The sequence below is a fragment of the Peromyscus maniculatus genome, chromosome 8, assembly GCF_049852395.1.
Source record: "Peromyscus maniculatus bairdii isolate BWxNUB_F1_BW_parent chromosome 8, HU_Pman_BW_mat_3.1, whole genome shotgun sequence".
Lineage (NCBI taxonomy): Eukaryota > Metazoa > Chordata > Mammalia > Rodentia > Cricetidae > Peromyscus > Peromyscus maniculatus.
The window spans coordinates 95722776-95750602 of record NC_134859.1 but is presented as its reverse complement, the minus strand read 5'-3'; the positions used below and the strand labels follow the sequence as shown (position 1 = coordinate 95750602).

At 40.9% G+C, this 27827-nt stretch overlaps 1 protein-coding gene across 5 annotated transcripts in view; it reads right to left on the bottom strand.

Moving 5' to 3' along the window:
• Positions 1–223: 223 nt before the first annotated feature.
• Apoh (apolipoprotein H) overlaps positions 224–27827 on the bottom strand; it is a 41977-nt gene continuing 14373 nt past the window's right edge. For 2 of the 5 annotated variants that reach the window (XM_076543616.1, XM_015994087.3), the window contains 8 exons: positions 13863–13968; positions 13327–13503; positions 11863–11959; positions 8852–8928; positions 6505–6693; positions 4896–5075; positions 2449–2646; positions 224–379 (listed from right to left, as the gene is read on the bottom strand). In XM_076543616.1, the coding sequence (XP_076399731.1) occupies positions 324–379; positions 2449–2646; positions 4896–5075; positions 6505–6693; positions 8852–8928; positions 11863–11959; positions 13327–13503; positions 13863–13968 (1080 nt within the window). In that variant the 3' untranslated portion in view covers positions 224–323. The remainder of the gene's footprint in view (positions 380–2448; positions 2647–4895; positions 5076–6504; positions 6694–8851; positions 8929–11862; positions 11960–13326; positions 13504–13862; positions 13969–27827) is intronic. The other 3 variants (XM_076543619.1, XM_076543618.1, XM_076543617.1) reach the window with 3 other exon arrangements.

Below are 27827 nucleotides of genomic sequence, written 5' to 3'. Positions count from 1 at the left end.
TCCTCAGGATTGTGGGACATAGAAGTTTGTTTTTTCATGAGTAGATAGATGATACTGGCTTAGAGGTTTATGAACCCATCTATAAAAATGTCTTATATTGGAACAGGCTGCTCTGCTATTTGCTATGCTTGCTCCTTCGCAGCCAGGAACCAAGGATGTTTTGGGTATTTGGATCTCTTGACTTAAAACTAAAACCATGGTGCCATACAGAGTCACAGTGTAATGACTGAGGCAATTCAGTAACTTTATTTTGCTATTTCAGTTGGAGTCCTTGGACAAGCAGAAATACAAATGTGACATCAATTTTGATTCTGAAATTGACTTCAGCACGGCTTCACATCCCAAGCATCCGTTTTCCAGAAAGCCAAAGAACTGTGCTCTGTCGGAGAAGGGGAGAAGATGAACAAGAGAGATAATCATTTCTTAAATTTCTAAATAGCTCAGCCAAGTCAAATACATCCTACATGGGTGTTGAATAAATATAATTCTAGGAATAAAATCATTTAGTGTGAGATCTCAGTGATGGGAGAGAAAAAAATGAGCAAGGATAAGTCATTCATTTCCAAGAAGAAAAAGATGAAAGTTTATATAACTCTGACAAGATTAAAAGGGGAACACATCATATCCACGCCTTATTTATTCTCTGTGGCATCAAGAGTGCGGTTTCTGTCTGAAGACCATAAGGAAAATCAGACTGAAAACAGTACAGCAATGAAATCCTGATTTTTAAATTAACTCCTCCCAGTAGTTTCTCTACTGATTTGACTAAGTCCATTGCACTTTATCAATTTTATATTGAACATCTCACTATAGTTCTGTCTTTTATTGTATTTTATTTTTGTGTATGTGCACATGAGTGTGGAGACCAGACCTCAACGTTGGGTGTTTACCTCTATCACTGTCCACTACAGGGTCTCTCACTGAGCCTGGAGCTCACTGGTTGGCTGGCTAAACAGTGAGTTCCAGATATCTACTCTTTACCTCCTGGCTCTTCTATTCAGCCCCAGGGTCATAGGCTTGCTACCCAGCCCAGCTGGGTTCTGGGCATCAAACTCAGGCCCTCAAACTCGTGCAACAGCAGGCACTTTACCAACTGGACAAGCTCCCCAGCACAGGTTTTTCTATCTTTGGGGCAATGATAACTTATTCAGTCGAGTTCTAACTATTTGTAATTGTAATATCATGATTGAGCACTTATCCTATGCCATGCATAATATTTCTATTAATTAGGGCTGCATGATGGCTCAGTGGTAAGTGCTTGCTACATAAGTGTGGGAACCTGAGTTCAGATCCCAGCACCCATGTAAAAGGCTAGGCATGGCCACACACAAATGCCTGTAATGCCAGTTTTGTGAGGGCTGGAGACAGATTATCAGGATTTGCTGACCCCCAACCTAGCTCCAGATTGAGTGAGAGACCCTGTCTAAAAGGAATAAGGCAGAGAAGGATAGAATAGAGCCCCTGGCATCTTTCACTAGCCTCCACATCTAAGCACAAGCATATGTACCTTCACACATATAAAACATGCACATGCGTACACACACATACTTTCTCTTTCTCTCTCTCTCCTCTCTCTCTCTCTCTCTCTCTCTCTCTCTCTCTCTCTCTCTCTCTCTCTCTCTCTCTCTCTCATACATAGACACACAAAAATAAAAAACTTCTATCAATTGAACCAACCTTATGAGGTACATCTTATTAATCACTTATGCCTTCCTTCTCTCTCTGGGTGATAAATTCTCAGCTCCTCCACCCCAGTTACATCTATTCTCAACTGTCTTCTCAGCTGTCAATACACGGTTATCAGTATATTTGGAGCATTTATAAACCTAGAGTCAACGGTAACTTCAGCCTCTCTTGGCTTTTCATTCCTAGCAATAACGACTACATAAGTTCTATATCTGAAACCTAGGTTATCATTTAGTTCTCCACGCTGACCAGTGTCCACTTCTGAGTCTCACACACAGACTAGCATCTTTCTCAAAATACTTTGTTCTAATTAAACTTTGCTCTAAAGAATTCTTTTTAAATTACACATTTCTGAAGGCAAGAAAAATAATATTGGATCTGTAGACTAATTGCTATCATCATTACTTCTCTAAAATATGGAATAAAGAAGTAATAAATGACTGTATCATTCAATATTTGACTCTGTTCATTTTCACACTAAACTTGGAATCACAGAATATGGTTTAATTCACCTCAACAGTCAGCAAGGAAAACTACAACCTCGAGGTTTAATGAAAAACACTGGAAAGCAAAATGTGTATGTAAGCCAAGAAACTATAAGCAGCTCTCCGCGTTATCTGATTTTTCCCCATCACGCATCTTTTAAGAAAACCCAGTAGCCAAATCAGTTTAGCTTCTCAGAGTCACTCTATAGCATAAACACCGGTGATAGCAAGAGCCAAGTGGAAGTTCCAAGTCAACAGCAGCCCATGGAAACCTTACCCTTGAAACATTTGGGGATTTCGAGGGTGCCATCAATGCAGTTTGCCTCCTCAGTGTAGCTACATTTCTTCTCCTTATTTTTGCAGAAGAAAGAAACCTTGTCACCATGCTTCATTCCGTCCTTAAATTGATCCTGGATCTTCACTCTCATTCCTTGATACAACACTGTGGCTTTCTTAATAGATATTTTGCAAGATGCTGAAAGGGAAGATGTCTGTAGTCAAGACTCTTTGTTAAAGAGAATAGTGATTACTTACGTTCAGGAAGATGGCTGAGTGGGTGAAGGCACCTGCCACCAAGACTCATGACCTGAGTTTAATCCATAAGACCCACGTAGTGAAAGGAGAAAACTAACTTTAGCAAGTTGTCCTCTGACCTCCACACAGGCACTATGATGTGTGTGAGCCCACATACATACACACACGTGCACAAAATAACAGATACGTAATACCATTTTTTTTAAAGAAAGACTGTAAACTTGTGACTCAGTAGATGAACACAACTGAGATAAACAAGCCAAGATAAGAGGGTTCTAAAAAATGTGTGGTGTACAATGTCAGTTTGATTGATGATAGATGTTCCCTGTCACCGTTTCTGCCCTTCAGTAATGGCATAAGGTCAAAGACATGGCAGCTTCCTGGCTTCCATGGAAGAGAACGGGATGTAAGCCTGAGCCGGTCTACACTCAGATTTCATTTATGGAGCTGATACATCCATCAGTCAGCTGCTACAGGTGAAAGCTGCTGACAGCTCACAAATGGCTCCTGATCAAGAGTTTGTTTCAGGGCCAGCAAGAGGCTCAGTGGATAAAGGCACTTACCACCAAGCTTGATGAGCGGAGCTCAGTGCCCTTGACCACATAGCAGAAGAGAAGAATCAACTCAGAATGTTGTAGACTGACCACATGTGGGTCATGGTACGTGTGCATGCACACAGGAACAGACATACACAATAGAAAAAATGTAAAAAAAAAATTGTTTTCAACCTCTTTGTTTTACATATATGTGTATATGTATTCCTAAATATATAAATACAACCTGCTCAGTCCATATGATGTTACTTGTATGTATATAACTTCAGAGCTGACCACTCGGTATTGGATAGCCGACTGGGGTGGGGGGTGGGGCTCTTCCCTGGGGAAGAAGGACTCTTCCCCTCACTTTCAGCACTCCTTAGTTGCCTGTAGTTCTTAGTCTAGTGTTGAGTCCCTGGGAGATTTCCCACTTCTGTGACTTGCTGTCATCCTTGTTCAGGTCTTGTTCAGGCTGTTGACACCATATCTTAAATAAATATTTTTTTTAAAAAAGAAGGAACTCGGTCAAAATGAAAGGTCCTGTCCCAGATCCACACCATCAGAAACTCTGAGGATGGAGCCCAGAAATCTGTGTAAAAACTAGTCATTCAGGGCTGTAGAGATGGTTCAGTCAGTAAAGTGGTTATTGTAGAAGTGTAAGGACCTGAGTTCAGAACCCCATCAAGTACCTACATGAAAACTAGGGTGAGAGGGGAGGTCTGGAGAAGCAGACAGACAATATGCTGGAGCTCTCTGCCAGCCACCCAGACTCCAGGTTCAGTGAGCAATACTGTCTCAAAAAGTGGGATATGACTGATTGAGGAAGAAACCTAACATTGACCTCTCTCTCTCTCTCTCTCCTCTCTCTCTCTTCTCTCTCTCTCTCTCTCTCTCTCTCTCTCTCTCTCTCTCTCTCTCTCTCTCTCTCACACACACACACACACACACACACACACACACACACATCCCTAGGGGACTCTGATGCACAACAAAGCTTGAAAACCAATGCTTACCTTAGCTTCCCTGGCCTAATATCTTCTGAGATACTGGCTTCATAAATCAATTGCACTTGAAGACCTGTCCAGATTCTGCTTCTAAGAGATTCCAAACTATAACACTAGCTAGTCATCATTTTGGTTTTGTGCCTACTTTCCTTTTCTGTTTAAACAGTCCAGCTTAGGCAGGAGATAGAGGGCTATGTGGTTGTTCTTTGCATAGTCATTGCCTTATGCAAATCATGGCATGGACTGGATTAAGGACAGATGCCCAACTCAAAAAAAAAATGGCATCTCAGGGAAAGAATGCCAACTGGTGATGGATGCTTTACCTGTTGTAGAATCAAGCCAAGTTCAAACAAGAGAGGGGCACTGAGGCAGGAGAGGACACTGGCATGTTGTATCTCAGTTCCTCATTTGCATATTGCTTTTTTTAATATAACAAGCCACCATTTCCTTGAACTAGCTTAAATGTGTGATTGATCTTTGTGACAAAGAGAACCTTGACAAAATAAGAGTCCTTAGGACTTTTATATGTCAATGGCTGTGAAGCAAGTCTGAGTAACAAGTAGGATATAAATAGAACAAGAAAATGGCAGAAAAGAGTGATCCACTGGATGAATTCAGTACTTTGTAGGACCTCACCCACATTTCCATACCTTTACAGCTTGGCAGAGCAGACCAATTTCCCATCTTGGTGCACTCCACTTCTTCTGGGCCATCCAGTGTATATGTATCATGGCAACCAAATGTGGCTTTATCCTTATAATAAAGCACCTGCTTTGCAGGATAATTCACGAACCCATTGTCTGGCCTCGAGGGGAAGGGGCATTTTACTTCTACAAAGTATATTCAATAAGACATGTTAGTAACTAACAGTGTTGTCTGGCGGCTGCAGAATGGCTACATTCTTCCTTCCATTGCACCATGGAATCACTGGATAGTCCTGTGAGGGAAATGCAGTTCCTAGGTGCTCAGTGCTTAATTCTGTCCCAATTCTCTTATACTTATGGAACCCTGAATATTAAAGAAGAAAGAAAGAAAAGGAAAGAGAAGAAAGAAATACGTTTTGAAAGTAAATAACGACGCTCTGCTATCTCTTTGGGTTTTGAGTTTTCATCATTTGTGTTATTTGTCACAAATTTCTATGGTCTAAAAAGTGGGAATGAAAGAAGAGGGAGAAAGTCTTTTTTTTTCTAATCAATAAACCAGATTAAAAAGATGCTGCAATGATTCTTAAATTTAGATAGATTATAAAGTCATAGCCATCAATCAGACTATAGCCCAGTTTTTAAAACCTCTATCCCTTAATCCAGGCATCTTTTCCCCAGCCTCACTGGTGTCCAGCTGTCACCAAACACAAGTCCATTCATGCCTCTGGCTTTACAAGTGATGTGACCCTATAAAGCATGCCTTTCCTTTGTCTTCCACTCATGATACAAAGCCTATGTCAAGGGTCTTGACCTATGGAAATACCACTCGGTCAGTCTTAGACTATTAATTGCACAGTTCACTGCAAGTCAGAAGATGAACTCATTCATCTGTTATCCCTGGTACAAAACACACTGCCCGACACATGGTAGGTGCTCAATAGAAATACAGTGTGGTGGTGCACACCTATAATCTCAGCATTGGGCTGGGGGTGGAGGCAGGAGGATCAGGAGTTTGAGACCAGTCTCAGCTACAGAGTGAGTTTGAGATCAACCTGGGGCTATTGTTGTATAGAACTTTCTGCTGGATTGAAACTTTCCCTTCCTAAAGTGGGAGAGAGATGTTCATAAGATCCAAGAAGCAAAAGGAATGCACACAGCCCCTCTAAAGGTGGTGGAAACAGGAGCGAATGCTGGCCGAGAGAAAACTCTCCTGCTACTGGCACAGCTGTAAGCTGGGCAGAGAGGACCAGGGATGCAGTTATCACCCATGCATGCTGAACTTTCCAGTGATGCAGTTACATTTGAGCTATTCATGGAGTAGTCATGTAACCCCTCACTTTTGCTCCGATAAGTACCCCAATAAACTCCCTAGTTCCCTATGCTAGACATGGGTGGTGTCATTTCTTTGGTCTATCATTGGTGACTGATCTGGGCTGAATAAATATTGTCCATGTCTCTCTAGGAAAAGTGACACAAGAGATACATGAGACTCTTTCTTAAAATGAAACAAAAAAAAATAATTTTAAAAGTTCATCAAGGAAGAGAATTTGGAATATTCAACATTTTCAAACATGTGCTCCTATGCCACTCTAGTTATTTTGACTTAACCACTTACCCTTGCATTCTGGCAATTTAGTCCAGTTTCCATGGGCTGTGCAGGTAATTGTGTCATTTCCAAACATGGCATGTTGTGGCAAGCACTCAAAGACTTCTGTGTCCCCATAGAGCGAGGTGTTCCCAGCTAATGACTTGTGAGCCTTAAGGGTTGCAGACTTAGGAACTGGTGGTGGTGGGCAGGCCATAGCTGCAAAGAGAGATCTCTATGAAAATTATTGAGGTTTGTAATGCACTTTGAAGGGAGGTGGATATTTGAGTTTGAAGTCAGCCTGGTTTACATAGTGAGACATTGTCTCAAATAAATAAATGAATAAATAAACTCTGGACTGGCAAGATGTCTCTGTGTATAAAAACAAATAACTTGATGCTACATTTGATGATTGGAATTTAGTCCACAGGACCCACATAGTGAAAGAGAAAACTGACTTTCACAAATGGTCTCTGAACCTTTACCCATAGGCCAAATAAATAAATAGAACTTAAAAATTAAAACACACTCTTTTCAGAATGAAAGAGAATATAAAAATGAAGCTAAGGAAACATAAACTTTGATAATAGGGTAAAAACAGCCCTTTGTTGATGACGAGTAAGAAAAAGTCAAATCAAATGTGCCAACCAGTCAGATACTGTGCCAAAGAAGAATGAGGAGGAGGAGGAGGAGGAGGAGGAGGAGGAGGAGGAGGAGGAGGAGGAGGAAGAAGAGGAAGAGGAGGCAGAGACTGCAGCAGCAATATTTTTGTTTTGGCATAGTTAATTTGACTTTTGCAGCCAGTATTCTATACATCTTTGACCTAAAGGCTACCTTGAAAGATGTTTCTGGAAATCAGGATGTATGTAAGACATTGCTGAGAGACTATTGTGAAGTACTTGGTGCCATGTTATTTGTGACATCTGAGTTCTGCCCCTAGTACAATTTGCTTGTTTTTATTAAACACCTGCTGCTTTGATGTTTAATGACTGAACACATGGAGGCTGACACATTCAGATGCAAGGACACAAGACAAGGCAGTGGTTTATCATCCTGCCTTAATAAATATAGAGTTTTAACAAATTCAGGGAAAGCTACACCAACATAAAGACACTGCTGAAGAAAATGTTATTTAACATGACCTATCTCAGTCCTCCCATCTCAAAGAGTGCTCCATGGATTAGTAGTCAGGGAATTGCCGGGCAGCCTGAGAAAGGCTGGGATGCCTGAATCAGCATCTACATGTTAGCAAGATGCCTGGTGACTGGTATGCACATTCAAGCATGAGAGTTGTTCATTCAGATTAGATTGAATTTAAAATAGCTTTTCTGCTCTTAACTGGGGGGGGGGAGATGAAATTTCATAACTGGTATAAAGATGCTTAGAAAGGGAAGCTATTTATATGAACCATGGTGACTCTTACTGTTGATAAAGAACTCAATGTATCTTTAAATCATTGTTGTGGTTTGATTTTAATTTGGTTAGGATTTATTTAGAGTCACTTTCCTACTTTCATTTGCCAGGATGGGTGTCACTGAAAAGTTAAAGGATCACATCCTCTGCTATGATGCCTGGGCCTCTTAGTCAAAGATTAGACTTTGAATCTCAAGCTAGGATACCCAAGAAGACTTGTCTCTATAGAAACAGGTCCAGAGCTGCCCCTGACTGCTTAATTGAGCATAACTTGAGTAAGCCATCTGGTCCTTACTCTTAAGATACAAGGTGCTTGGTGGCTTACTGTGAAGGGACCATCCTTATCCCTATCAGTGGACTCATTGCCTTGGAGCAGAGCTCCCTCCTTTAGCCTTCTAGGCTCAAGATCCAGTATCTGGATCCTCAGTTCACAGAGGGGCAGAAATCATTGCATTAGTAAATAAAGAAGTGTGCACTAACGAGGAAGAGATGTTCAGAACCACTGCTGGCAGAAGTTCTCTTTGCCAGGATTGCTGGTGTACCTGAGGACTAGAGAACTTGCTTAGCCCACATGGGTTGGCTCCCCAGCATGACATAAAGAAAAAAAACTAAGCCCTTCTAACCAAACTATAACAGGCCCTGACAGATCAATGCCAGACCTTGCCTTTGCTTTGTAGTTAACAAACGCAGTGGGTGCTGATCCACCAGGTAGCAGATTCATATGAATTCCTAACTAAAATGCTTCTAGCCTGCCACTTAACAGTAGGTTGTTGCCTCTTCTAGAATACAATGATACCAAGCTGAGCATCTCCATGAGACACCAAGCATCCATCTCACTGAACCAGGACTGAGGGTCTCTGGGAACAAGGAATTTCTGGACTGTGGAGCTGGCAGTACTAAAAGCAGGACATTTCTGGACAAACCAACTTGTCCCTTAACTCTCAGGTGGGGCCTAGAGACTCACGAACGCAGACAGGAAGCTCTGGGCTCCATTTTCCTTCCTCGTTGCACTTAGATGAGCTAGTTCCATTCAGATAAAACCTGAAAAGAGGGAAATGTAATGTATTAACCAGTAAAGTATCTCCCGGGCATCACAACCATGCTAGGGATTGAATTCAAGGGCTTATATGTAGAAAATACAAGTTTTACTGTGGTGATATATTGTGAAACCTAATAAGCTTGCCTGAGGATCAGAGGACAGAGCCAGCTACTAGATTAGACATAGAGGTCAGGCAGTTGTGGCACACACCCTTAATCTTATCACTCGGGAGGAGGGATCCATCTGGATCTCTGTGAGTTCAAGGCCACACTGGAAACAGGGCCAGGCTGTGTTGGCACACATCTTTAGTCCCAGTATTGGGAAGCATACATGCCTCTAATCCCAGGAAGTGATGTCTGGGCAGAGAAATGTATATAAGGCGTTAGGAAACAGGAACTCACTCTCTTTAGGCTGAGGATTTCATAGAGGTAAGAACTAGTGGCTGGCTGCTCTGCTTCTCTGATCTTTCAGTTTCCACCCTGATATCTGGCTCTGGGTTTTTTTTTTTTTTTTTTTTTATTAAAAGACCATCTAAAATTCGAATAACATTTTACCACTGAGACACCCAGCCTTAATTAACCCTATTCACTTGTTTTGAGGCAGAGTCTCACTATATTGCCAAGCAAGAACACTCAAGGAACCCCCCACCTCAGTTCCCCACTGGCTGCCACTATAGTCTTGAGCTACTATACTCCTCAATATATTGACCTCTTTCCCATCTTATGGTGCTGTTTATCTAAGGGTCTCTGTTCTTAGGACTCATGGAGTGGTCCAGCCCAAACTTCAGACAAAAAGAGAAAAATCACTGCAGGTTTCTGTAGTTGGTGAGTGTGGAGGTCATACCCCTAAATCCTCATTCCAACCAGTCGGCCAAGTTATTGGTTCCCTACATAAGGCTGAGAACCAGCTCTTTTACAGGATGATGCAATGAAATGAGCTGTAATGTTCATTATCTCAGGACTGCTGGCATGAATATGTTTAAACAATGCATGACATCATTTGCCAATCCAAGTACAGCACTATCATTTCATGAGTATTTATGATCAGCCCCACCACAAACTTGGCATTTCTGTGCAAAGTCCTATGTTTTTCCTTCACAAATGGTATTTCCAAGTCTCCATTCCCAAACAAGGATCTTCAAAAAAAATTGTCAAAGTGTACAGAAGTGTGGTGGTTTGAAAGAAAATGTCCCCGAAAAGGAGTGGCACTATTAGGAGGTTAGGCCTTGTTGGAGTGGATGTGGCCTATCTGTAGGAAGTGTTTCACTATGAGGGCAGGCTTTGAGGTCTCCTGTGCTCAAGATACTGCCCAGTGTCTCAGTTTACTTCCTGTTGCCTCTGAGATGTAGAACTCTCAGCTACCTCTTGAGTATCATGGCTGCCTGCACACTGCCATGTTCCACCATGATGATAATGGACTGAACCTCTGAACTGTAAGCCATCTGATTAAATGTTTTCCCTTTATAAGAGTTGCCGTGGTCATGATATCTCTTTACAGCAATAGAAACCCTAACTAGGACAAGCAGCATGTTCTCAACAGTGTCACATTGGTGTCGTTTCTTATAAAACAGATGAATTGTATGACAAACCACATATGAAGTTGTGGCACTACATTAAATGAGCATGTGGGCTGGAGAGATGGCTACATGGTTAGGAGCAAGGTGCCCTTGCAGACGACCAGAATTGGAAGTCTAGCAGCTATGTTGGACAGCTCACCTGTAATTCCAGACCTCTTCGGATAACCCCAGCATGTAACTCCCTTTTGTGACCTCTGTGGGGACCCACACTCATGTGTGCATATCCACACACAGACACAGAATTATAACTATGTGGTGGTTTGAATGAGAGTGGCCCCCATAGGCTCATACATCTGAATGTTTAGTCATCAGGGAGTGCACTGTTTGAAAGGATTAGGGGAAGTGCCCTTGTTGGATGAAGTGTGTCACTGGGGGTGGACTTGAGGTTTCAAAAACCCAAACCACAGCCTGGCAGTGGTGGCGCATGCCTTTAATTCCAGCACTTGGGAAGCAGAGGCAGGGAGATCTCTGTGAGTTTGAGGCCAGCCTGGTCTACAGAGCAAGTTCCAGGACAGATAGGGCAATGCAGAGAAACCCTGTTTTGAAAAACAAAACAAAAAAATCCCAAACCAGACCTAGTATCTTTCTGTCTCTGTCTCTGTTTCTGTCTCTGTCTGTCTCTGTTTCTGCCTCTCTCTGTCTCCCTGTCTCTCTCTGTATCTCTGTCTGTCTCTCTCTGTCTCTCTGTCTCTGTTTCTCTCTGTCTGTCTGTCTTTCTCCTGCCTGCAGATCTAGATATAAAACTCTCAGCTCCTTCTCCAAAACCATGTCTGCCTGCACGCTACCACACTTCCCACAGTAATGTACTAAACCTCTGAAACTGTAAGCCAGCCCCAATTAAATGCTGTCCTTTATAAGAGTTGCCATAGTCATGGTGTCTCTTCACAGCAATAGGACATTGACTAAGACAAAAATCTTAAAAAAAAAAAAATTAAGTTCTGTATCATTGCATCTGAACCTTCTTCATAGAAATCCCTTCTAAAGACCAACTACCACATTAGTCAATCAGTCTCCCAGCTAAAATCCAAATTGCTTCCTATTATATTTTAATCATATGCTAAGATCTTGCCCAGAGATGAGAAGGGGTTATCAGTCGGATTCACTCGTCTCACTGTGTCTCTTCAGATAAGGCATCAGTGAGGAGCACAGAAGCTGGAGTGCTGATTTCCTCTTGCGTTCCATTTCTTACACCACCCTCAGCATCATCACAGTGTTTGTTAAGAGCAGGACTAACATGTATTTGTTTTCAGCAAGTCCCACCCAGAGGCTAAACATAAAATACAGAGCAATTGTGATGTTTAGCTAAAGAATCCAAAATGTTCTCTGTCTGCCAGCTGCTTCACCTTACTAGAGTTCTTACCCAGGGTTACAGGTAAAGTTGATGGTGTTCGGATATTCAAAAGATGTGTAGCGTACAATTCCATTTTCTAAGATTCCAGCAAAAGGACACACTCTGCCTGCGATTTAAAGAGAAAAACTGGTAAATTTCTGTTGAAGTATAAATATGTAAACTCAATTCCATCCTTGATCCAATAGCTACTACTAACTATTCTAAGAAAGCAATCAAAATGAAACGAATAATACATGTCTTGAAATAGTCTTTATAACAGAATTTGAGCAGTCTAAATGGTCATTGTGGTGGGATTGTTTTAATTAGAGAAATTAAACCACCACTTGAACTATTATGCAGTCAATAAAACACAAGATTATAAAGGTTATGATGACAGTCAATTTTTATAATATGCTGACAAAAATAGAAAAACAAAATTATATATATTCTCTACAGTGATGCAAAAAGCATGTGGAAAATACATTGAAAACGACATTAATGATCAGAATTATTGCTGATTTAAAGTGATTTTTCATTAAAATCATGCTAAAGGGCTAGGAGTGTAGTTTGGTGGCATACATTCTTAGCCTATACAAGTCTCTAGATTTAATTCCTAGTGCCTCCAACAATACCACATAGACTTATAAAAATAAAGAATAAACTTGAATCACTTGCAGGAATGTATATAATTATGATAAAGTTCATATCTATATAATCAAAATAATCAGAGCCCTGATTATTCCACCTATCTATTTTTACTACTGTACAAGATTGCCAGAAATTCAATCTGGTTGATTGCTTAATATTTTACCATAAAAATTAGGCTAAGTGCTGGGCATAGTGGTTCACATCTGTAATCCCAGCACTCAGGAGGCAGAGGCAGCAGGATCAGAAGTTCAAGTTCATCCTCAGCTACCTAGTAAGTTTGAGAATAGATTGGAATACATGACTCCATGTTAAAAAAAAAAAGGCTACCATGATCATAAACCATGTTCTGAGGGATAAATGAAGACAGCCATTTATCATAAAATAATGTGTTCTGAAATTTATGTTAACAATGTGTAACATGTTTATATTTTATTGTAAATATATGTATACAATTATACTCAGCTCAGTAAATACTAAATATGCTTCCATTCTGAGGCAAAGTCCAAAGATATGATCATTTCCCAAATTCTGTTTACCCATGAGTCTCTTTGGCAATAGTTCATCTGTCAATATTTCTTTATTTGTCTTTCAACTTGTGTTATGCTTTCCTCTCCACTAATCAGTCAATCCAGCTCTCTCTGCTCTCTCTCTCTCTCTCTCTCTCTCTCTCTCTCTCTCTCTCTCTCCTCCCTAGGTGTCCTCTTTTCTAAATAGTGGTGTGTGTATGTGTGTGTGTGTGTGTGTGTGTGTGACACCCCCCACCAGCCCTGAGAACACTGAGATTTTCCCACCAAATATCCAGAACCCAAATGAGGGGAGAGAACTGGAGAGAAGTTTCAGACTTACGTGTACATTTCAGGGTGTTGATGGGCCACATTCCCGTGAGAGGACAGGTAAATCGTCTCATCCCTCCCCGGGACACATAGCCTGGTTTGCAGGAGTAGACAATCTGCTCCCCTGGTTCATAGAATGTTTTTAATGGAACAACCACGGCAAATGGTAAGTCATCTGGCTTGGGACAGGCTGAAACAGAACACAAGACAGATGGTTTTTAAAAAAAAATCTCAATTCACATGTTTAAGGTCATCCAGCATACAAGGAAAGCACACTACAAATTATAGGTCTGCCCAGTTCCGTACCAAATACTTCCTATGCAAGATCTCATCGGACCTCAATGACGATTTGAAGGAGGCCTTTCTGTCCTCTACATGTTACAGGTCAGTGTGCTGGCTATCCTGCCAAGGAGCTTTAAGTGAGACTGGACAATAAGTACCAGTGCCATCTCTCCAGCATGCACTCTGACTTGAGAGCCATTGTTATTTGTCTCTGACACAAATCCATGAGTTAGAGATACTATTCTCTTAAAGGCAAGAGGTACTCACTCCGTCCCGCAATAGCAATGTGGCACAGCAAAGTCGAGAACAAGACGAGCACCGGGAAAATCATCGTGGGTAGATCTCGCCAGTGCCACCAAAGCAGCGTCCTCTGCTGAAGGGAGACACACAAATACAGAAGTGCTTAAATATTAAACCACTTTGGGGATGTGCTTTTATTTCTGTAAACAGAAGCTAAAGTGCTGTGCTTTGGAAAGAACTGAGAGAATTCCATTTTTTTAATCATTTACTCCATTCCCCTGAGTCTATTGTGAAATCTTTGGTGGGTGCTTTCTTCAGTATAGCACATTTTTTTTCTTAGTAGCACAAATAGTTCATTAATGCCTCTGTAAGGATCATGATGATTACTGTCTGAGCTTCTTATTCTCCATTTTTTTTCCTTGCTTTGTGTTTTGGTATGTTATAGACAGATCACCAGAAGACTGAAGCTCCTATTTCACTCTGTGTCCTTGATACATGAAGTTATGACAATCCTCTTCTCTCTGTTCCTGGGGCCAGAGGGACTGGCCCAGCTTCTAAGAGCACTAACTGTGCTTGCAGAGGACCCAGGTTCTGTTCCCAGCACTCACTCTTACCAGGTGGCTCACAACCGTGTGTAACTCCAGTTCTGGGGAATCTTATGTCATCTTATGGCCTTCGAAGATAGGTACCTATACACACAAGGTGCACATAAACTCATACAGGCACACATATAACACACTTGAATAAAGATTTAAAGAAGTAAAATGATATTCCACTTGGTACACAGAGGAACCTACAGAATATCTTCAAGGACTCATCTTCCACTTTAATGGACCTCAAACTTAATTCAACATCTGTCACAAAAATGACTAGTTTCTTCCTAATTCACCTTTTAGCTGCTATTCATAGTAAGATCTTCCTGATCACTCAAACTGTGACAGTAGAGAGATGTCCTTGACCCTCTATCTTCTTTTTTTTTTTTTTTTTTTTGGTTTTTCGAGACAGGGTTTCTCTGTGTAGCTTTGTGCCTTTCCTGGAACTCACTCGGTAGCCCAGGCTGGCCTTGAACTCACAGAGATCCTCCTGCCTCTGCCTCCCGAGTGCTGGGATTAAAGGCGTGCGCCACCACCGCCTGGCGACCCTCTATCTTCTATCATGTCAAATCAGCATTCATTCATCCACATCATATATCTGTCTAGGCATGTTTCTTTGTAAAGGCTGGAAGTTGATACAAAATCACAAGTTAGAACTCAGTTGAGGAGGAGAAGAGAAATAGATTATCACTGAATGATGCTGCTTGGGAGAGCTCTGAGAAATCACACATTCATAGCTCTCTGATACATTGTTCACCCCAAGAGACACAGGTACACATATGGACAATGACTGGGCTGTATATAACAGTAGAATCATGACCCACAATCTCTGTGGCAGCCAGTCTAAGAAGCCATCCAATGTACACCTCTGTAGCAATTGGTTCTACTAGAGAAACCCATAACCCAGGTGTTCTCAACCTGTGGTTCATGACCCCTTTGGGGGTCAAATGACCCTTTCACAGGAGTCACCTAAGACCATCAGAAAACACAGTTGTTTACATTACTATTCATAACAGCAGCAAAATTACAGTTATGAAGTGGCAATGGAAATAATTTTATGGCTGGGTGGGGGTCACCACAACATGATGAACCATATTAAAGGGTGGCAGCATTAGGAAGGCTGAGAACCACTGCCCTAACCAATTATGTCGGATGTCCACATCATCCAGTTGGCCTGCCTCTATCCATGCTATGCCAACAACCAATCAAGGCTTCTTCCCTCTTTTATATTATAAAGCCTTCCCACTCCTCGGTCTCATCTTGAGTCTCTGCCAAATACTGTTACCCCAAATACTAATGTTACCAGCTGATTGTTCTGCTTCATCAAGCTCAGAAAAAATAACAACTGCCGTTCATTAGCCAGGTGGTCTTGTTCTATATCCATACACTCAAAGGTCCCCATAGATCACTTGAGAAATGCTCCCATCGGACAGTGATTCTCAAACCAAGCTCCTACGGAACACTGTGTTCTAATGACAAGGAGAATGCCATAGATTAGCAGTGGCCCTCCCTCCCCGTGTTGTCCTAAAGAGAGGGGTTCTTGCTGGCAGCATAACTTCCAGGTTCTGCTTTATTATGGAAAATCCCTATGATGGGTGAAACAAGAGAAAACTAATGAAGCCAAGAAGGGCCAAGTTGTTCTACATAATGAAGATGGAGAATGAGGAAAAGCCAATAATGGGATGAGCATGGAGGGGGATGAGAAGAGTTTGAGGCTGGCATGCAAATCTTGCTGACAAAGTTGTAAACCAAGTGATCACCTTTCAGAGGTGCAGTGATAGGAGAATGGGCTTAAGGGTGTCAGTTAATAGATGAATTTTCTTGCATGAGAGAATATTCTAGAAGGATAGAAATATCTCTCCATTTTATTTTAGGTAGCTATACTTGAGTATATGCAATTCTCAAGCCCATTGAACTAAACATTTAAGACCTGTGCGTTTACATGATTACAAACCAGTGCAATTCTTCCTTTCTAAAAAGAAAAGAAAAGAAATACAGAGAGAGAGTCTAGAGAGAGGGGTCAGAGGTTAAGAGCACTGGCTACTCTTCCAAAGAATGTGAGTTGAATTCCCAGCACCCTCCTGGTGGCCCATAACTAACTCCAGTTCCAGGGATCTGATGCCCTCTTCTGGCCTCCATAGGTACTGCAAACATATGGTACACAGACATACATGCAGGGAAACACCTATATACATAAAATTAATTTTTTAAATTAACTTTAAAACTGCATAGAGAGTTTTTGCCTAACAGGAAGATGCCAAATAACAATTTGTATATGCTTGTATAATAAGAATATTGGAATCTGAAAAATATGATTTTGAAATAATCATAAAAATATTCAATTCTGCCAAGAAACATTGATAGATGGTGGAACTAAGGGATATAAGTAGAATGAGGAATGAAACATTAACAGAGTTATAAAAGTGTCTCTCAGAAAGTAACTCATGCAAAGGGGGTAAAAGAGGCATTTGTCTGGGAAGAACCTAGCAGACACCATCTTAACCAAGTAATCAAAATTAAAGTGGCCATTAGTGGGACTAATTGGCCTGGTGTTCTCCCCATCTTCTCTTGGGTGCAATGAGAAGATAGCATCTCCTCTGCACTCTCCCTGCTAACCTAGAAAGCCCTGAGCTGCATCACAAGAAAGCCTGGTGCACAGCCATGTGGATGGACACTGTGCCTGATGACTGTCGGGTAAATCCTTCAAACAGGCACAGACTATGAAGGGCAGAGAGAAGACAGGAGATGGGGGAGTGTAAGGCAAGCATACAGTGTGACCCTTTTGCTGTAAAAGCCTGAGGGGACATTTGATGGTGTTTGAATGGCAATCTCTGGGTTCGGAGAAGCCTTTTGTCCTATCCCTGCGACTTTCCCATATGGTTGAAATGAAAGTTATTTTAAAGCACTTACGATTTTTTATTATTAAGGCTTTATTTTTAAGACTTCAAAAAGAACCACCTTTTGTGGTTCCCCTGAAAGTCTGATGGATTCTGGGCAAGGCTCAGTCAGGGTCTTTAGTTGTTCACCCAACAGTGAGCCCACCAGACTCCAGTGGAGTCCCAAACCCATGGTCACACGGCCTTGGTGAAAATCAGTGGGTCATAAAGAAAATAAACACACGTGAGTATGGGGAAAGGACGTATGGGGGAGGTGGTGACAGGAAGGGAGGGAGATGAGAGGGTGCCGACTGCGAGTAATCAGAACGCATGATGTACTTTTATGAAATTGTCCAAGAATAAGCTTAATCAATACAAACAATCTTCAATGAATCCTGTTTGAGATATTATGGGGTTCTTTGCTTGCTTGCTTGCTTGCTTGCTTGCTTGCTTGCTTGCTTGCTTGTTGATTTGAGTTCTGAGGATGGAACTCTGGGCTTTGTGTATGCTAAGCATCCACCTACCACTGAGCCACATGCTAAGATAACTAATTTTATTCTTTCAGGTTATTTATTTTATTCTCTATGAGTGCTTTACCCACACATATGTATGTGCATCACATGCATGTCTGGTGCTTGTAGAGGTCAGTAGAGGGCATCAGATCTCCAAAAACTTGAGTTATGGATGGTTATGGACCACCGGGTGGGTGCTGGGAACTAAACTTTGGTTTTCTGCATGAGCAGCAAGTGCACTTAACCACTGAGCTATCTCTCCAATCCCACAAAATACTATTCTTAATCCATATTGTGATATGAGGCTTCAAATGTTATTTGTATCAAAATGTTTTGTATCAAAACATGCAGTGAGTGGGATTTCCCCAGTGGTTTGTCCTGCCTCAGTTTCTCTCAAGATGCTCTGTTCCTGTGTGCCAGCTACTGAACTGAGAGAAATGTTGATGTGGGAATAGTGTATTTGAGAGTGACAGGTACTTTCTCAGGGAGCTAAGGTCTCAGAAATTCAAGCCATCAAAACCTTTCCACGCTGGTAGCTTTGGGGTTCTTGCCTTATGAGTTGGATGAATAAAAGTCACAGACCACAAAAGGTAAGTTATAGAGAGAAAAGTTCATTACAGATTCATAGGTAGATGCTTAAGAAGAAAAGAGGATGAGGGAAGAGAGAACAGGGGACATCTACAGCGGGATTGGTCCCAGGAAACAGGGTACCAATCAGCCCTGCTGTCTTGGCCTCCTTCCTAAGGCTTCAGTGAAAGATCTATATAAACTAGACCCCCTTTCTGGTGTCTCCTTCCTCTGGCTACCATGGAACCAGAGACACTTGGGCTGACACACTAATGTCATCTCTGGACTTTCAACTCCTGAAAGTCCCGAGGACATTCCCAGCTTTTGGATAAGCCACTGGTCACTTTTCTCCAGGGCCCTAAACCACCTAGCCAGTTCCAACCTCCTATTCTTATCAACACGAAATAACAGTAACAAGGAAACGAAGAAACAATTAGATCAAACTTAGACTAGCAGGAGTCGCATGTGCTATTGGTTATTTTTAATTCCTGGCTGGTAAAAAATATCGCCTCTTTCTACAATTAAATGTTAAGATCATCTGTGCAATTAATAAATGGTGGTGATTCTTAGTCCTGGATGTTTTTAATCACTTGAATATGGCTGAGAACTACAAACTGTTCTCAGAGCTCTTCCAAAAATACTTGTGGGGTAATGAAAAGCCACTGAAGGGAGAGAGATGGGGTGGTACCATGCAATGGTTTCCATTACCCAGTTTGGGATGCTTGCGTTGTTCTGTGTTAAGTTCAGCGCCATATTGATTGTGTTCCTCTCCATATATTTCGGCTCAAATTCCAAACACTAGCCCATGCTAGCTGAGCATCTGGCAGGTAATGGATAGTAATGACATTTTAAAGGCATACTGAGATTTAACACTGAAATTTAATTTAGCAAAGTAGATGGAGAAACTGTTAAGAAAAAAATTCAAGTTGTTTTGGCAAATGAGGAGTTTGTTTTGCATTGTTGGGGTTTACACTCAGTAGTAGATGTTAGCAACTCTTGGGTTTAATTTTTGTGTTGTTGTATTTGAGACAGGGTCTCACTATGAAGCCTTGGCTGTCCTAGAATTTGCTATCAAGACCAGACTGGCCTCAAACTCATAGAGATCCACTTGCCCCCTGAGTGCTGGGATTAAAGGCATGGCCACCACATCCGGCGGATTTTTAATTTTATTTATTATGCATATGTGTTTGTGTGTGTATGCTGGAGGGGGCTGTGCATGTGCCATGGTGTATATATGGAGGCTAGAGGTGAACTTGGTGAGTCAGTTTCCCTTTCTATCTTTACAGAAGCCCTGGATATCCAACTCAGGTCACCAGTCTCATTTAGCAAATGCCTTTCCCTGCTGAGCCCTTGAATTTAGTGTTATATATTTCATGTTACAGTTTACCAGTTGTAAATAGGCATACACAGATATACAGATACACTTCTGTTGAAGAGTACATAGCAACATCTTTTGAGAAGCACAGGAAACCTTGTATTTGAAATCCTGAATGATTTTGATTCCTTTCCTGTCCTCATTTGTACATCAAGCTATAGAGCCCTGGGACTCAGAGTCCAAAGTCTCACTGAACCATTGCTTCATATGTTCAAAAACCTCTTATTTACTTAACAAGCAGAGACTTTGACCACATCATTAGATATTTAGCAACAGCTTGGACTTAAAACAAAACTATTCTCAATGTTGTCTCTGATCCCAGTCACTATCCAGCAACAAGGTCTCAGCGGAAAATGCAAGTACCTTTGCTCCTACAATAATAAAACCAAGACCAGGGAATTTGCAAAGGGATAAGGAAGCATGTTCCAGGGCCTCATGGGAAAAATTATAGATGTCTGGAAAAGTGTAGCCAGAGGCTTGAGAGAGAACTCAGTCAATAAAACAGTTGCCTTGCAAGCATAAGGCCCTGAGTTCAGTACCCGGAATTCACGTAAAAAGGTCCAGGACGAATGTGGTGCTTGTATGAGGCGGAGACAAGAGGATCTCTGGGGCCTCATCAGTAAGAGGATCTCATCAGTAAGTTCTGGGTCAGCAACAGACTGTGTATCAAAAACAAGGTTCAGGAGCCTAAGAAACCACACTAGTGTTCTCCAAACACATGTGCACATATGCACCTGCACATATATGAACACACACATGTGGCTGCAATAGTTTCCTGTGTTCACTGTGATCCTCTATAAATAAATAAAATTTGCCTGGAAAAATCTAATGCAGCTGTGTTCTCCCGTCTCTATGTATCTAGGGCAACCACTCTTAACCTTAGTTGTATGTTAGTCTCGCAATTCTTTTTTAAAAATATCAAGAGCAGCCGGGCAGTGGTGGCGCACGCCGTTAATCCCAGCACTTGGGAGGCAGAGGCAGGTGGATCTCTGTGAGTTCGAGGACAGCCTTGTCTACAGAGCAACTTCCAGGGCATCCAGAGCTACACATAGAAGCCTTGTCTCAAAACAAAACACACACACACTATATATATATAAAACCGAGACTTGGGGGCTTAGTCTAGAACCATTGAGATTAATAATAGGCCCTTTTTAAAAATGATCCATTTCCAGCAGGGGTCATGAGCCACAGTCCCAGCATGTCAGTGTTTACCTATGTCATGTTCAAGTCAGTGATGGACATAGCTCTGGAAGCTGCCAAAACTAATGAGCACAGTGTGGTGTACACCTTCATCTGCAAACAGCATGGTGTACCCCAACAGCTGCAAACAGCATAGTGTACCCCAACAGCTGCAAACAGCGTGGTGTACCCCAACATCTGCAAGTAGGTGAAGTACCCCAATACCTCCAAACAGCTGAATGTTACTAATGCAGAATATTTCAGGTGTTTAATAGTAGAGAACGAGAATGAGGCTGGCTGGGGGTGGAGAGGGAGCTAGATCAAAGGCTCTTGTTCAAGAGTTTGAACTCATCTTGAAGTTAGTGTGAGGGGTAGGTACAAGGTCAAGTTTATATTTTGGAAAGAAAATCAACAGCTGTGCACAGGACTCATGGGAGGAACAGAATAATGTAGGGAGAGAAGGAACTCAAAAAAAAAAAAAAAGACTGCAACATGTCACTAAGTAAATCCATCACTATGTAAAGTCATCAGCCATGACTCTCTAGCAGGGGTGTCCAACCTTCTGACACTTGCATTGACATTGCCATTTACAAAGTTCACGGTGGAGAACCACACACTCAAGTTACACACACCACACACACACACACACACACACACACACACACACACAATCACAAAAGGAAAAGCTTACGATTTTTCCATTAGTCTATATTCCTAAGTATCTCTGCAGTGGGGAATTTTCTGTTTTAACACTTGGCAGTTGGGGAATTTCCACCCCAACATCATCTGCAAAAAGGGATGTTTTTGCTTTTTCCTTTCCTGCATATTTTATCTTTATATCCATAGACCTGAGGTGCTCCCAGCCTCACTCAGAGGAGCTTCTTTTTGCAAGAGACAGAAGTCAATGGAGAGATGCTTATTTTGTCTGAATGCTAAAAATAAGATCCTGAGTCCTCAACCAGAAAGGGGACACCTATATCAACTCCCCTCCATATCAAAGCTCAGGGAACAGTCAGGAAGAGGAGGAGGCAGAAAGAAACCTCAGAGGATGGGGAGGAGTTCTGTGAAATGCCATCCTCTGGACAGGACTCTTGTGCAGCAGTTTCTCCAAGATGGAAACATTGCATCCCCTAGGGAAGCTCATAAAGAAAGGAAGAAAACTGCTCAATAGTTTCAGAAGTCCGGAAACTGGCCAGATTCACTAGGCCCCTCCTTCCATAAGATTATAAACAGAAAAGACTATTGAGAGAAGACTCTCAGACAAGGCTAATTGCCTGGAAGAAGAAGAGACCGTCCAGACCGCCTAGAAGAAACAAGGACGAACTGAGCCACCTGGAAAGGATACTCCGACTTGTTGAGCTACCTGCAGTTTGTGCACTGTGTATCAGGTTTCTAGCTTTTGTAAACTCTCTTTAAGTCATTTCTGTTCCTGTAAATAACTCCTCACTTATATTTCTGCATAACCCCTGATTAGTTCACCAAGTTGGACTGTGGTGGTATCCATACTTTGGTCTATCATGAGCTCTCTATCTGGGGTAAGTAGACACATGTGCTGTGCCTCCCCAGAAAAAAAGTCTGGTCACACAATACGTGGCTACTGCAATCACAAACTCACAGCAGCTTTGGTTACTAATACAAGACTTGCAGATGATCAAGCCATCCAAAATCCCAACATAAAGGGAGAGGTGCTTCCAAGGCCCCACTCGTTTCCGAGGGGCCTATTGGCAGGTAGTAACTACTGGGGAAGGGAGAATCATTCTTATTTGAGGGTGTGACCACTGGTAGATTTCCTGTGGATGACCCCACACCCATGCAAATATGGACAGTACTAATTGTATTTAGTGGGTTATAAAAAACAAACAACAAAAAACAATATGAACTTGGGAGTGGGACAGGTTATTGGGGCAATATGGTGTCAACTCAAAAAGCAAAAACAACAACAAACAAACAAAACTGTTGTGAAATATTTGATTACACTGTGTGAAGATGTGTCACTGTGACTGGTTTAGTGAAAAGCTAAGCAGTCAATAGTGAGGTGGGAAGGGTAAGGTGGGACTTCCGAGGAGAGAGAGAAACTTGAGATGAATCTAGTCATGCAAGAGAGATGTCAGCTAGACACTGAAGAAGTCAGTGATACAGAGGAGAGGCAACCAAGCCACATTATAAGAGCTAGTTGGGGGAAAGCCTAAGCTAAGGCTGAGGTTTCATAATTAATAATAAGTTCCCATGCCATTATTTGGGGGCTAGCAGCCAACAAAAAAAGTACTACTACATATAACACTCAACATGGGGCCAAGTATATCCATATAAGGCCTGAGAAAGCTGAAGAAAAAAAAAAACAAACACAGAGTCTGATGCAGCTTCTTGATAACCTCAGTCTCTCGGGTAGGCTCAGTGCAGCTCTTTTAAGAGGCCCTGCTATGCGGCAGAGCACTTAAATGACAGGCTACAAGCTATAAACTAGACAGAAACACCTGCCACAGTTCAAACATAGCAGCTTCCCAGAGATGGTTTGGTGTGGCTGGAATGGTTAGGCAGACCTGAAGGGGGTGGAGCCAACTTCCAGCACCACGCGCTAAGCTGGCCCTATGGCAGAGTGCCTAGAAGTTTCAGATTTGGTTAACATGGTCAGAGAAGGCTACAGACACACAAAAAGTCAGGTCCAGGCTGAGAAAGCCTCTAAATAGATACAGTATGCTTAAAACTATGCTCAGATGCTGAAGAAAGAAAAAAAAATGGGTATAGAGGGCCACAAAAAATAATTTAAAAATAATAGAATCTTTAAAGAAAGAGTAAAGTAATATAAAAAGAATAAGCCACTTAAGGATGGAAAATAGACAGGGCATCTGGATCCTATATGGTATTTTGTTCACTTTGAATTTTTTGAATGCTAATGAGTGAAGAACAAATGCTGCTGAGAGACATTGGATTATGGAAAAAACTGCTAAATTAAACCAGCCTATATCTTTTAAGGATGTCTTAACCGTAGAATGGAAGTAAAAAAAAATGTTGTTAGGGGAGAGGTTTGTTTCCACAGGAAACAAAAAGCTATGTAGTTCTTAAAAAATAATAAAGATCATATTTGACTGGAGGAGACCTCCTAAAAATCTTGGCTGCAGACATGAAGAAAGAACCAGAAAAAAAGCTGCAAGACAGGTGACATGTATGCTGAGTCCTCTACTATGGGAACAGCTGGCCCTGAGACTGGATGAGACGTGATAAATCTTGTTAGCTACAGACTCCTCATGACTTATTATTACATGCCATCCTTTCATATGACATGGATGGAGATTTATATTACAGTTTGGTTATACAGTCCAAACAGACTTATGGAAGTTGGTAGATGCCTTTTACCTGCTCAAACGTACAACAGAAAATCATTTTTAGCTGACTTGTACACACCATATATTCCATTCTTGTGTTAATGCAGATATATATACATATATACATATATATATACATATACATATATATATATATATATTACCTTTCAAAGTTTGTGTATTTTCAGAACAAAAGAACCAGACACCAATAAAGAAGATAAGTAGTCCAGGTGATCCAGCCTCTCAAAATGCCTCTCTTACTGTTTTCTCAAAAATCTACATCTAGGAACAACGTCAAAGCCGCTAGCTGAGATGGTATAGCTTCACAGACTACTCCAGCCAGGACTTCAGATGAGCTCTACACTTTTCCATCACACGGACTAAATAAAAAAAATAATACAGCTAGCTCTGCCAGGGCTTGACCATTATCCCAATTTTCTCAGGGTCCCCAAAGATGCCATCACCCCCAGACAACATGATGTAATTTTAAGAGCATGACACCCATATTCCCAAGAGGTGGGTTGGGTGGTTTTTAGTTCTTTGGTGGGTTATGGATGTTTGTTATATTTGGGAGAGTTGGTTGCAAATTGTTAATGATCATGGTCAAGGAAAAAACTAAACAAAGGAGGTTAGATTCAGGGATCTCTTTCTGAAAAGAAAATAGGACAAATATAGAAATGATAGAATAAAGGGTAGGTTATTGAATCTACTTTTAAACTAAAAAGTAACTATTAATCTCAAATATTTTACATTGGTATGGATTTTGTATATTGCTACAATTTAAGATTATTTTTGTTATAACATACTCTCTATATATTTCTACTCTTATTTAAGGTATTCTGTATAATTGATACAAATTTAAGGTTATTTTTGTTTTAACATACTCTATATATTTCTACTCTTGTTTAAGATATTGTACCTATGAAGCTCATTTTAAAATGAAATGTAAAGTTCTAGTCCTTGGAAGCTATTATTATAAACTATTTAGGATAATTAAGAAATGTAGGCTAGTTGTTAGTTATCTATAACAATCAAACTTATAGTCATGTTTGGTCTGTTTTCAAGGTCAAACAGATATATTTTAGATAGACAGGTGGTCTTCAAACACTTCAGGGACTACTAGCATTTAAGATGTTTTAATAACATAAGGCTTTTCATGACAGTGAGATACATCTACTCCTGCTAACACCAATCTACTTCAGCAAAGATGATGGACATTGAAGATTCTCTCTATGGAGTTTGCTTTAATTTGTGGCAAAGTTAGCCACTGGCCAAGAAACTTTCCTTGTCTTGACTGCTGACGGTATGCTGTTCAATTTGGACAAGCAGGACACAAAAGAAGGCGGCTGCTGAACTTTGCCAAGACAAGGTAGGACAGTCCTTCAAAATACCTGCTTCACAGAAAAGTCTGTCAGATATTCTAGGCCTGTGGATGGATGCCCCAACATTGCAGAGGAACCTTGGGTGACTGTCCGGACAGCCAGATGTCTCTGTCATTTCTATAGTTTGGGAAGTTGTTTGCTCTGTACTTTCTGCTTACTCAGGGAATATTTTGTCCTTCTTGGGTCTCTAACAGGGTTGAAGACTAAAGAGTTATGCCATTTTCTTTGTTACCAAATTCAAAAAAGAAACTTACAAAAGAGATGTAAAGAAACTTACAAAAGAGACATAAAAGTTTAAGTTTTATCTAAGAAAATGTTTTAGGGTCTGAAAAGATATTTTTAGGATGGTAATACAAGTTATGATAGAAAGTGGTTTAGATATAAAACTTTGGACTCACCAATACAGGATAGATAATAGAGTACTTTCTCCAAATTTGCCAAATTGTAAATGTAATTATTACCTGATAACTGTTCTTATTATATATAGTTTTACTATGTTAGAGTTAAAACTCTTTCCTTTTTATTTAGACATAAAGGAGGAAATGTTGTGAGACATTTGATTACACTGTGTGAAGATGTATCACTGTGATTGATTTAATGAAAAACTAGTCAGCAGAGGTTAGGCAGGACTTCCAGGGAGAGAAAGGAACTCGGTATGAATCTAGGCATGCCAGAGAGACACCAGCTAGACACTGAAGAAATCAGGAATACAGTACATAGGAAAGGTAACTGAGCTACTTGACTGTAGCAGGAATCTTAAAAGTTCTTATTAATAAAATCAAACCCGAGGCCGGTTATTGGGGTGAATACTGGAAGGTCAGAGAGACAGAACAAGCCACAGCTATCTCACCTCACCAGTTCCTCAGCTGGTCCTGTTTCCTCAGACTGGAAGCCTCTGAGTCCTCATCCAGAATGAATCTCAGCTGAACTGTGTTGCTCCAAAGCCCGAAAGCTTAACCAGCCAAAATGCTTCTAGTTTCTGGTCCTCACGCCTTATATATCTTTCTACTTTCTACCACCACTCCCTGGGATTAAAGGCTGGCTTTCTGGGATTAAAGGCGTGTGTCACCATGCTTGGCTATTTCCAATGTGGCCTTGAACTCACAGAGATCCAGAGGGATTTCTATCTCTGGAATGCTAGGATTAAAGGTGTGAGTGCCACCATTTTCTAGCCTTTGTATCTAGTGGCTGTCTGTTCTCTGACCCCAGATAAGTTTATTAAGGTACACAATATTTTGGGGAACACAATACCACCACATCTCCTCTTTTTTTGTCTAAAATTAAAAAAACTTATAACTAATACAAGAAAAACTATCCAATAAGCATATACAATATATACAGCCAAAATTACATTAATGATGTCTAGTCCATTAACATTTGACAGATTCAGATAAAAAACTCCATTATATATATTAACAATGTCCAGTCCAGTAACATCTGATAAACTCAGACCAAAAAATTTTCATTACTTATCTTATTTAAAACAAGTAGTTCCTTTTTAAAAGTAGATTCCATAATCTCCCTTTTTATCTTATCATATCCATATTTTTTCTTCTTTCTTTTCATAATAGATTCAGTAGTCTACCTTTTGTCATTTTTATATCTTCCCCTTTTTCTTCAGTGTAGATTCAGTGATCTACCTATCTATCCTATTTTTTCTTTAGTTAGACATTACCATAGAACTTGTAGTCATATTAGATATGCTTTAAAAATCGAGCAGAGATGTTTTAGACAGGTCATCTTCAAACCCTTCAGAGATCTACAGAATATGGCATTTAAAATGTTTTAATAACTTAAAAAATTTTTCTTTTTTGAGACATGTCGGCTCCTGGCAGTACTAATCTACTTCAGAGAAAATATGGACATTAAAAAACTGCATATGGAGTCAACTTTCATTGTGGCAAAAGTTAGCCACTTGACAACAAAGTATCCTCGAATCAACAGGACAAAATGGACAGACAGAACACAAAACAAGGGACTACTGATTCTTGCCAAAACAAGTGTGGTTATGGCTTTATCAAAAGGCATCTTCTGAGGCCAGGACAATATGGCCCCATCCCTGAAGTGGCCTTCGCATCCGGAAAAGGTACAGTGCCCTTTTCTTCGAAGGCAGCTTAACAGGCAGAGGGCCGATGGATTCTGTTGTACAATGGAACAGCAGCTGAAAGCTCACGCCTCTCGAAAG